The following is a 12,569-nucleotide window of genomic DNA, read 5'->3' on the forward strand; positions in this document are numbered from 1 at the left end:
TTTTGTAGACTGAACTACCTACTGTAGTCTTGAAAAATGTATTTCAGTGAAGTCTAAAGTCTGAATTCATAAAATCTCCATATAGAAAACTTAACAAATTGATTCTTTTAAAAGCATCTGCTATAATTTGTTAGGTGTAAAGAGTAGCTGAAGTCTCTTTTTGAAGTATATAGTAAAAGATGTATTTCCCATTATTGCCTTTTTGAAAATTAGTTATGTTTTATCTTCTTGGTCACAAACAATAACAATAGTCAAATTTTTGTTAGAGAAACCTTAGTTCTAAAAGAATATTCAGTGAGTAGGATAAAGCTATTCAAAGTAAAAGTTATAAAATGCAGGATTCATAAGAATCAGTAATTTGTGTATTCCTTCAATCAGTGTAGTGCTCAAAGAACAAATATTTTAGTCTTGTGAAAGGCAAAGTAAAATTGTGTGAAACACTACTTTGAAGTTCCAAGCTCATGGAATATAAGCTGTTGAGACATGAGGGTAGTGCTGTTTATTGCTAGTTCAATTAATACAACTTTATTGTCCATAACTTAGATTTGAAAGTCTGTACAGCGGCAGATGCATCAGTATGTTAAAGGTGTACTCAGCTGTGTGGGGTATGTGAAGTACAGGTAATAACAGACTCCTGACTGAAGGTGTTACCTCCTTGTGTAAGATGTGAAATAGCAGTGCAAGTACATTGCCTGTGAAGTATCCTTTTGAGTGATCCTGTGTGTCCTTGTGAGACTGTTCTTGCATTTAGTGAAAGACAGCCTGCCTGATGAACTTCATCATCAATTAATATTATGTCATTGTACTAGAGAGGCTTTTATGTAATATATGAAACTTCTACAAAATACAGATACTGGGTAATTCCATTTCCCTTTCAATAACAGCTCATCATTATTGTCTAGTGTCCAAACTTAATAGGTTTATTAAGAAGTATCAGCAAAGATTTTTGTACTGAGAAACTGATTAGAAACTCGCTCTTTAGTCTTTACCCTACACGCTTTTCCATGTAATTTTGGATCTGTAAAAATGGACTTAGAGGTTTAAGTCTCTGTTTAGCTAAGAGAAGCAGTGAATGAACTTCATTTCTCTTTTTATTTACTCTTTTGTTCGTTTGTTTCATTTTCAAAATCTTGTTGGATTGCAAATATAACTTAGTTTAAAACAATTGCCTTCTACTTAAGTTTTGTGGTCTTGGCATATACTTTTATACATTGATTTACTAAAGGTCAGAAAATGTCTATTTATAAATTATTTTATTTTGAAAATGCAGTATATGCACAAACAGTAAAATGTATCACTTTCTTGTATTTATGTTGGGATCATTTTCTTTTTAAGTAGTGTTCAAATCTGAAGTCTTCCATTAGTCATTAAATTATAGCTCTCTTTTATATGGAAATTTTTTGTTCTAGCAATTTGGACGTGTGACTTGCAAGATCACAATCCAGATTTTTTTTTGTTGTTGCTGGATTTTTTTTTCTTAATTATTAAAACACGTAGTCTCTCACTTCTCTTATCCCAGTAGTGTAGTCTTACATTTTTTGGTTCTTCCACTCTTAGTTTTTTTTTTTTTAATCACTAAATGTGTGATTTAGGTTTCTTCTGCTTACAGAAATCAGGATTTCTGATGCTTGACTAACAGAAGAGAACCTGAAATTAACACTGGAGAATTATGTGCTTGCTTATGATTTGAAGTGTGGCTGCAATCCTCTGTGCATAAAAATATTTCTCAGATTATTTCACTCTCATCAGTAGTCACATTGAGATTTAAGGGAGGAAAAACTAACTGAACTAAACCATGGAGCTGTGTAAAATTTGATTTTGAATGTCTCTATGTATCTACATGGGAATTTCGGGAAAAACCTTTAAACTGGAAAGACCATTATATTGAACAATGTTTATGAGAAATTAGCCCAGAGAGGCTAAACCATCTTAATTATTTGGCTTCAGCCTTAAGACTAACAGGATAATCTGAGCCTTTATGAAATTCTAAAACTTAATTTTTCAAAACTGATGCTCTATATTTTTTCACCTTGTGGAATGTGTTGATAGCAGTTTATTGCTGTAGTGTAACCACTGTTACGATTATATATATATATATGTATGTGTATATATGTATATATCAGATAGTCCCATTCAGTGCCCTGAATTATTGAGGGATCGTGCATTGCAAAGTGTGACCTGTGATAAATTTTATGGGACACAACAGTTTTTTCTAGTTGGTTGCTTTGCTTGAATGGCAGGTGGCACATGTGGTGGATGCATTTGTTAAAAACGGCCAAAAACCTGTTTTGAGCTTGACTTCTTGACTGGGATGACTGCATGCTCCAGGGCTGTCACACATGGTAGAAAGAATAATCTGCATCATATGTTTAGAAAAAACCATGAAGACAATATATTTGCCTTGGCTAGTGGTTGTTGTGTTGTCTATGGGTATAATACAGGGAGGGCTTTGATCTTGTCACCTCAATTTGAGCAGCTGTGACCTTGGTCAGCATGCTCAGTGAGAATCTTCACAGACAAATGGGCACCTTCCAGATTTCAGTTGCAGTTTTTTCTGTTGTACACTGCCTTATGTATAACTGAGTTATATTTTTTTAATTTAGCTTCCTCAACGTTCCTATCTTTACAGTTACTTTACAGTTAAAGAGAAAAAGCTGCATGAAAAAAACCTCCTTGTAATGCCAGATATAAGCTCTGACTCCTTGGGGTTTTTTAACTTCTATTTTATCAGGATTTCTGTAACAGCTTCCTTTGCTTTTTAAAATTTATATAAATAGGTTATATGGATCATTAGACATAATGTTATCTTGTTACTGAAAGTGTATATGTTTGATACATGTTCCCTTGAACTTTTCATGGTCACAAATGTCTATCTCCTCCATTATACTAAGAGGAGCATAGAGTTGGTAGGGAATTGAATTTGCACTGCTGATTTTGCATTTTTAGCTTTCATGTTGTTTATGCAGGATGAAGTCCTGACTTAGTGGTTGGTTCACACTGCAAAGATTCAAAATCTTTCATAAAATAGGTAATATGGTCTGTTGGGGGAAACCAGAAAATGTAATTAGTCCATGGTAAATTTGCTACTGGACCATGTCTCCGCTAATGGACCTTTCTGGTCTTTAAAATCAGCTTGTTACAGCCCTGGGATTCCAACTCAAAGTGGTTGCATTGCATTGCTGTAGCATTTGTAATTTAACACAACTTTTTCTTTTTCTTTCCAAAGGCGCCTAAACAGAAATAACCTCCAGTTGCTTTCTGAGCTGCTCTTCCTGGGGACTCCGAAGTTATACAGGCTGTGAGTAGGCATGGCTCAATAAGTATTATTTGGGAAAATTTGGATTTGGTTTGTTACTGTGTCTTGCATTAGAATTTTTATCTTTTGCCTCACATCGGGCTAAAATGTGCCTTGGAACATTGGTATGTTGTTTAAACTGAGTACTTTCTTTGACTGCTGTGAAAGATTTTTTTTAAATTTTATTTTACATCTAGGTCATACACTAATACTTGTATGAGAACATTGTCATTTATTTCCACTTCTATAAGGAAGTTTTTCAGAAAGAATACTTTGATTTTAATTTTCTCCTGTTTGAGTTTTTGTAATTGTTTCTGTGATAAAAGAGCTAAAAAATGCTTGTGGAGATTCTGGCCCGAAGATGCAGCACTGTGTAAGCACTTTGGTTTTGTGATGTTCTGCTTTTGTGGGTATACACACTTGGCCAGAAAAATGATGGCATTGGCAAATTCTAGATCTGTAGAGAGGTCTCTCCTGTGTCCCTCAAAACAGGAAAACAAAGCTAGTAACTCAAACTCTGGGAAGAAAAAATGATTAAATGCTTTACCTTAAATAAAAATGACAATGAATTGAGGAATGACTTTTTTGTTTTGATTGTATTACTTTGTTTGATAATGTCTTACTCTAGGCAATATTTTAAAATACATGGTTTGATCCATTGTCCTTTCTAAGAAGCCACTTAATTCTGCTGCAGTTGAAATGTTTGAACAAAATAAATTGTAAGATACCTTTAAGTTACAGTATGTGTTATGGAAGGGATAACACATGGCATGCTTAAGTACGCTTTTTCTAGGTTGTACCAGTTCAGCCTCTTTTAATTTAGATATGTTTGCTGCATTTCTTCAGGCTTCAGGTGAGCTTTCTGCTGTTGAAATTGCTGGTTAATACTGGGTTTCATCACTTGTGCCTTTGGAAAAAGAAAAGTCAAGTTGGAGGAAAGTGGGATTCCTCTTGTTTCAATTTTAGTATATGGAATTATGTTTGACAACAAATGTGATGCTTTTATTTTTAGTTGAGTTTTATTTTAGTATTATGAAATAATAGTTGTTTTCTCCCTCCTTATAGCAAAATACAATAGCAAACTGAAAATTACTCCTATTATTGTAAACATTTATTTTTGTGCATTTTGTTTTATTCCACTGCCTTAGATGTATACTTTGTTTCCAGAAATTCCCTGTAGATCTAATGAGTTCTTAAATGACTAGGCTAGAAAGCTGCTGAAGGCTTTTTTCCTGACAAACAAAAATATTTTGCTCTACTATAATATTATAATATATTCAAATATTGTATTGTATGTTAACAATTGAGTCTCTTATAATTTCCATCAGCTGGTATAAAGACATTACCTCTATCAGGAAGGAGATTAAAGGGATTTATGGTCATTTTATTATTCCACCTACAGTGCAATGGTTGCTACCTAGATACATATATAACAGAAATGAGCCATAATTTGCAGGCAAAAAATGGATAAACACTTCAGTCAAAATCATATTTGAATATATTTATTTCAGTATTTTGTATTTGATAGATGCTAGTCTTAAATCTATAATGTCCTTTGACATAAAGCACACAAGTGCTCATAGTGGATATGTAGTGGATATGGAGGAAAGTAAGAGATCACTGGCTTCACAGTATTAAATTTCCTCTGCCTAAGGGTTATTGTTGGTCAGACCATGAAAGTGAACGTCTGGTTATAATGTATTCATGTCTAAAAGAAAATATGAATGGTAGTAAAAAATTACAGCTGCTTAGCACTAAACTTGCAATTAAAAATGCCAGGCCAGCAAAGGCACTGATGTTAGTTAAATGTTTGTGGTTCGTTTCCAGATAATGTGTAGCTTGTTCCCTTTGAAGAGTATAAAGTGACTTGGTTTTTTACATGTATCATTGTATAGGTTTAGATGTATTTACATCCAAACAAATAGTTTTCCAAGGAGAATCAAAATTCTCAAAACATGATCAATTATATATATATATATATTTTGCTTTGGGTTCAGTATTTATTTTTGGCATTTAACAGCTAATCAAACAATGTGTGTACTGCAAGGTTTCAACATACTATTGAGCTTCTGTGAATAATAATTACCATTTGACCCTTGGCTGTAAATGAGATGCCAGGTGAAGAAGCACATATGCTTGTTGTGTAGGCTAAATGCAATATAAAAGAAGGAGGTTACATTGTATATGAATTATGATTCGACACAGTTGGTTGCCGCCAGCGGCCGGCTATGCTTTCCCTTTGCTGTCTGCTCCAATTTCTCTTTGGACGGGTTGAGAGAGCACTGCGTGTTCAGGTCAAGATGTTTGCCTAGAAATAGTAGTACAGTTGCAGCTGTGTTTGCTGGAGCAGAAGACTAGTTTAAATAGCATTACCATTTATCCAGTCCATTAACAGAACTCTGTAAAATAATACCAACTCTGCATAAACTACAGGACAGTGTAATAAAATTACAAGCACTTGTTGACAGATGGGAAGTGTAAGTAAAGGAAAGCAATAGGTTGAGAATTTAAAAGAGACAGTGCATTATTTTCTGTGTCTAAAGACACTTACTTTCAAAGGTAGTTAAATTATTTTTCAGGCTACTTTCTTTCCAGTTTAGCAGCCTTCCAAGAAATCTCCTGGAACTAGTTAAAATGGATAATTTTAGTCAAAACAGAAGCTGATTTTCCCATTAAAAGCTATCTACAAAGGTGCTTTGACATAAATATTTCTCTAGGAAGTAGTTAATGCCAAAAATAGTATGAAGAGTGCTGTAGGGTATATGAATCTTACCTTGCAAGCAGTCTCTCAAAGCACAATGTACATGAGCCTCTGTTTTGATGCAGTACCATTAAAATAAAGGTGCTGTGTGAAATCCTCTGAGATGATAATTTAAGTTCTTGCTCAACAAGTAGTATTGCTGCAAGGAGGAGCATTCTTTGGTGACCTGTATGCTACGCTGTGTCGTGTCAGGGATGGTACCTTAGCATAGACAATGACCACAGCCTAGCGAGCGCTTATCTGAGGCAAATAGATTTTGACTGCTTACTTTGGCTGGTTAGATCACAGTTCATTGATTGCTGTTTGCTGCAGGATACTGAGCTGCAGCTTGGACCCAAGCTGTTTGAAAAATCAGTTGTAAAAAATACCTTTATTAATCAGTGGCATGTAAAGGTTATTGAATTACATGCACAAAGCTTGTCCCTTCTGATTTACATTTCTTGTGCTTGGAATGTGGTTGAGTTTCTTTACTGACTAATATCTGCATAAGTTAAGCAATGTTGGCCTTGGGAAGAAAAAAAAAAGCAACCTTTTAGTGGATGTTGTCTTATATATGTTTTTCTTTTCATTTGTCTGCTTGAAGGTACACACTGTGAATATTTCTCCTCTAAAGGGAAAAACCTCCAAAACTTAATGTAGTCTCATTAATAAACATCAATTTTGAGATGTCTTGTTAGTCACTAAGAAAATTCCTAACAGCAAATCATTGCAGAGAAAAAGTCCTAAACATCAAAAAAACTTTAAAAAATTGTCTTAGGCCAGAACAACAGCGGCAGCAGCAGCAACAAAACATGCCGTACGGGGGGCCCTTGCAAAAATTCCTCCTGAATTAATTTCTGCCAGCTATGATTAAAGTGTGTGGTACTAGATGTGTCAGACACCATAGTTCTCTGCTTCATTTTACTCTTGGCCTCTTTGGCCCTTGCCACAATAAATCCCACAATGGTTAGGCAGGAATTGCAGGTTGCAGTTGCCAGGGTTACGGTTGTCCGGCCGCACCGACATCATTACTCATCCCGGCCGGCAGCCCGGCCCGGGAGCTTCTCCCGCTGGCTCTCGGGGCTGCTGCTGGAGGTGCTGCTTGCATCACTTGCTGAGCCTTGCGCTGCTTTTAGCTCTGCCCAGAGAGAAAAAACCAAAAAAAAACCCACAAAACAAACCACATCGGATAGAAAGGGAAAAAGGTAGTAAGGTGGTGCATGTAAGGTGCTAGAACAAGGACTTCAAAATATTTTTAATTGCTGGACTCGCTATTGTTAAGGTATAATTTATGATTTTGTCATATTTCTTTTAACAGTAATCACAGTGAGTGAGACTGTAGTCATAATTTTGTAGAAAAGACACTTCAGTATGAAACGATTTTAACAACTCAAAGGAATCACTCATTAGAAAAATGCTCATTATCTCAAAAGCCTCTGAAATATTCACACTGCAAACAACTGCTCTGGGTGTTAGATCCAATGAGGAGCAAAAATGACTTTCCCCTTTTCAAAAGACAATATTGGAGAATTTTTCTCCTTTTGAGTGTAGATTGCTAATGGAGCTGCTCTCAGGTAAGTGCAGTGGGTTGGTTTCCACTGTGCTGCAATAACATTACAGTGTGCTCCACTTTATTGCAGAGGTGGGCTGGATGGACAAAGAATTTAAGAAACATTAATTCAAACATGAAATATGAAGTCACCTTGTTGTGATAGCTTCCCCAGGACAGTGTGTGTTTTACTCACTTGTTTGAGTTTTTATGATTTATTATGGTATTTTTTTAGCATCATGTACACGAGGCAACTCCAGTTTTTTTTCATGTGATAGAATTAAGTCTTATCATTCTAGGGCTAAATGGAAGCAAATAAGTCTTCCCTACATTGTATCAGTCTGGCTTCTGTTTTGACTTGTATTTTTTTTTTTTTTTACCACAGTTGCTTAGTTCAAGTACAAGAATGTTTGAATTGTTTTATCTAGCCAATTAAGATGGCAAGAATATAGCTATTCTACTGCTAGTTAGTTTTAAAGTACTAGCATTATTTTGCTAGCACCACTCTTGAACTGTGATTATAATTCTCAGAATGTAACTATCTTTCAAAATTATTTAGTGAAGACATACAGCATATTAGTAGAGGTGTAAATGAGTATACAGTTCTGGCTTTGTGGTATTGTAAACCACTAATTAAAAAAAATTTTAATATATGAGTAATTGCTAATCTTTTTTGCAGTGTGCAAGCACACTTACTGGTTTCCTACATCACTTCATTTTTGTTAACAGGAGCTCTTATTGCCCCAGTATGGAATATTTTCAGGGTGAATGTGGCCCCTTAGGATGCATGGCCACTGCCAGTTACATTTCTGGGAGTTTATTTTCATGTAATCCCAGATGGTAGACATACAGGCCTATCTGAAAAGTAAAAGAATTATTGTGTATTAAAAATATGCTTGTTAAGGTTCATTGCCTGTGAGAATAAACTAAAGTAACTGAGAACACGTTACCTCTGTGCTAGATTTGTAATACCTAATTTCTGGCATTTATTTCTGGCATGGAAGAACTAGGAGATAAAGTTTTGTGAGACATTGTAAACACTGTTACTTCTGTTACCTGCTCATTTTTAATGTAAAGACAAAAGAGAATTGGGAGCTCAAATGCTTTATGCAGTTTGACTCACATGTTCACAGTTTTTCTGGTCCTACAACCACTTGCTTCTGCTTTAAACTTTAATTCTCTGCTATAATGTTTCAAATTTGAAAATTCTGTCGTCTCAAGGTACTGAATAAAACAAAAAACACCGCTGTAGCTTTGCTTCAGACATAAGCATTACTGATATGGCAGGATGGCATTTTAGAGATTTTTGGAAGTGTTGCAAAAATGCTTACAATTCATCAGGTTGATTGATTTTTTTTTTTTTAGCAAAGAAACAAGTATTGCTTATATGCATTTGGTGTACAACTTGCAGTAGCTATCTCCTAGCAACAGCAAGCATGCAGCCTTATATTCAGCTGAGTGGAAATGTTGATAAAACCAGAATGAACTTTTGAAATGTAGTTAGAAAAATAAAAGTAAAATGAATTATCACTGTGCAATTATTGGACTTCAAACTTCACTATGTTACTCTTCCTGCTCTTTGTTATAGAATCTCTTAATCTGTTGGCCTTTCCTGAGCTATGCTTTCTTTTGAATTTGCATGTCACTTGCTATGATGCTGTGCAGGAAAAAAAAAACGGTGTACCAAATATACAGAAATCAAGTGAATTGTTGTTACTGGAAGTAATAGTATGAGATTTTTAAAATTGGAAACAAACTATTTTATTGTGAAATTATGCTCTCTATATGGATTTTTTTTTTTTAACTTTTGAAATAATTGGAAGCCGTCTTTGAATTGTGGTTGAATTTTCATTTATTTCTTTAATCATAAAAGCATAATTTTGTGGTTTTTTACAAATGATATTTCTTTTGCTATAGGGTAAAATGGAAAATTGGATGGACTTCTGGGGCTGTAAACAAATTCTGGTCTGGGCAGATCACTAACTCTTTATATAAGCTGCAATAATTGATATAGTTAACTAATTTCAGCAAAAAGCATCTATAGGAATATTCACAAGTTGGTCTTTGATCCTCGTGAGTCCTTCCCATCACAGAATACTCTGTGATTCTTTGATGCTTATAACTTTGGTGGTTTTTTTTCTAGAACAAACACTCCAAAAGCATTCAGTCACTTTTAACCTTAATTGGAAATTTGTTAAACACCAAGCAAACAAAAATACGACTTCGAGCAATTCTTCTCAACCCACATAAATATCTTGTTATTTAAAATTTTTGATGCTATTAGCTGCTGGCATTTAAATATGTCTAATGTGAAAACATGAATCATATTAATTACGCAAGCCACAGCTCTGTGTAAATAGTGGGGTGGTACTCAGTGTAATTGAGAGGTCTGCTTTGGCTGTTGTGGTTTTGGTACTCTGACAACAAGCATAAATAATTATCTTCTGTGTTTTTGCAGGAATCATAGCAGTTCAATCTGAGAATTGTGTTTGAATACAAAAATGAAAGTGGGTGTTTTTGGATCACCTGTAAACATATTCATGTCCAGTCTGAATCAGTCCCTGCATTGTTCCTGGAGGGTTGACTTGGAAAGCTTTGGTAAATTATGAAACAGGAAACTGTTTAGTCAGGAGTTAAGTAGAAAACTGAAACTCAGTGAAAGAAGTAATGAAAAGTAAAAACGCACGTCAGAGGAATTGCCATTATTATGTGGTGCAGAAACGTGGTGTGAAATGTTATAAAGAGGACATCTGTAGGTCTTGGCTTGCACAGAGTGGACATTTGAGTGCAGCCATGTCATCTTGATTAAAAAAAAAAGAACAGAAAAGAGGAATAAATCAAGCCAAGGGAAAATCTGAAAGTATAGAGGCTTGTCCCTCTGATAGTAGGTTTCTTCTACAAGTGGAAGATTAAAGCCTAAAGTAACTGAATAGCTGAGAAAAGTCCAAAGAAAAGTTGATTGCTTCCCCTCCAAGAGTTCCAATTGATTGAAAAAAGCCTAATTTAAAGTTCTGTTTGTTCTGTGTCTTAAACCATCAGAATTTTCTTTTAAAACTGGGGGAATGCTCTGGAAGAGAAAGAATCCAAGGATAAAAAGTCATTGCAGGCCAACAATTGTTCCTAATCCTCACAAAATGCTGGAGAAATTAAATTTATTCTTTATTGCTCAAAGTGTTACCTAGGTCACTGGGCGATGGGAAAATTGAACTGGAAGTCGAGTAGGCACAATCTTTGTTTTGTGTCTAGATGCTTAACCTTAGACACGACAAGGCATCTTAGTGTGTTGTGGGAACCTGGTTCAGAGTATTAGCACCAGGACGTTTATTACCCTGGATTTATAATGGGCTGTGCTGTCAGCAGATGAAAATGTTGTGTTTACATTTCAGTGTTAAATGATCATTTAATTAACACCTAAGAGGAAAAAAAAAAAAAAAACCCTTGTGAAATTCTTAGCAGCTTTTATTGTTGGTTTCCGTGGAGGTTTTAATATCCAAGTTATGCTGTGGTTGCTTCTATAATACAGCTAGAAAAGACATTTATGAAGGCAATCAAGAAGGACAGACAGTTTAACCCCTGTTGACCTTTCATCCTGAATGTTGATTTATATAGCATTTTAAATGCATTGCATTTGTTTTAAAGCTTCTTTAAAGTTACTTACACAGCATTCAAACAACACAATATTTTTCCATTTAAAAATATTTTCCAAAGTGTACATTCTTATACAGAGCATAGTTTTTCTTAGGAAATAACTAATGTATATAGAATTTATCAACAAAAATTTTATTGTAGTTAAAAAAAATTGTTGATTTGGCAGATTTGTCTATATGTTCTTGATAAAGATATACAAGCTTCTATAAGAAAAACAAAAAGGAAGTTTGAAACAGACATAATATCACGTTCTGGTTGTAGTAGCTACTGTCTGAGTTGTTCAAAAGGAATAGGAAATTGGCAAGGGAAAGAACATTACTACAAAATTTCCTACCCGCTTTACCCAGCATAGATATACTTCCCTATGTTCCATTGTATCAAAGTCAAGGCTATCTGAAATATTTCATTTGCTCTGGGTCCTTCATAATGCTTTTTGTTGTAGTGTTGATCTACAAATGCTTTCTGCAATAATGTCACCCTAGAAAGCATGTTTGAGTAGGTTTTTTTGCATTCTAGATCTAATGCTAGATGAAATGCTCTTTGTTAAAGAACAGATGCTTTTGAACTGATATGTTTTTACAAACACACTGTAGTAAAAACTGAAATTACATATAGGTTTGGAGATTGTGTTGGGGGTTGTTTGTTTATTATTTGGTCTTTGCTCAGGGAATAAACCCCACAATTTTAAAGCATGTTGAGAGAATAATAATAAAAAGCCCAGGACTATTTAGGTCAATTATTGATGATACACAAATTTTGTTTTCTTTTCATTTTTCCTGATGATCATATCCTTCTCACATGTCAATAACTGAGTTAGAAAACGAAGATGGAATCTGCTGATACAGTAAATGTTCCTTTTTTTCCATGCAACTGACATAAACCTACTAACACTTGATGAAATATTACAGCTGCAGTGAGACTTCGATCTGCCAGTGGGATCTTAATGTTTTTCAAACTTCTTGGAATATATTTATTAAGTAGAAATTTAATATTCAGATAGACTTGCATTTTCTTTTGTCTCAAACATTTGAGCATTTAGAGTTCAAACAGTATATTGCAATTTCAGTCCTTTCTTCAGTGTCTTTAATTGAAAAATAATTCTGCAATATCCATTTCTTAATTGGCATGTTGGATGAAGGAGCTTTAGGATACGCCTAGGATAGATAAGAAAGGCTTACCCTGTACTGTGCAGAGCTTGCTCTCCCCTCAGTCCTGGTAGAGCTTGTGGGTTTGCTGTGCTGCTGGGTGATTGAGACAAGCAAGGCATGCAGGAAGACTTAGGCTGCACTTTCTGCACGCAGACCAGTGAACTTCAGCTGAAACTACACGGAACTGTT

At 34.8% G+C, this 12,569-nt stretch overlaps 1 protein-coding gene across 4 annotated transcripts in view; it reads left to right on the forward strand.

The window, feature by feature from the left end:
* SLIT2 (slit guidance ligand 2) overlaps positions 1 to 12,569 on the forward strand; it is a 255,996-nt gene that overhangs the window by 17,693 nt on the left and 225,734 nt on the right. For all 4 annotated transcript variants that reach the window (XM_041473469.1, XM_041473555.1, XM_041473725.1 and 1 more), the window contains exon 4: positions 3,227 to 3,298. In XM_041473469.1, the coding sequence (XP_041329403.1) occupies positions 3,227 to 3,298 (72 nt within the window). The remainder of the gene's footprint in view (positions 1 to 3,226; positions 3,299 to 12,569) is intronic.

The sequence above is a fragment of the Pyrgilauda ruficollis genome, unplaced genomic scaffold (assembly GCF_017590135.1).
Source record: "Pyrgilauda ruficollis isolate IOZ18807 unplaced genomic scaffold, ASM1759013v1 scaffold1, whole genome shotgun sequence".
NCBI lineage: Eukaryota > Metazoa > Chordata > Aves > Passeriformes > Passeridae > Pyrgilauda > Pyrgilauda ruficollis.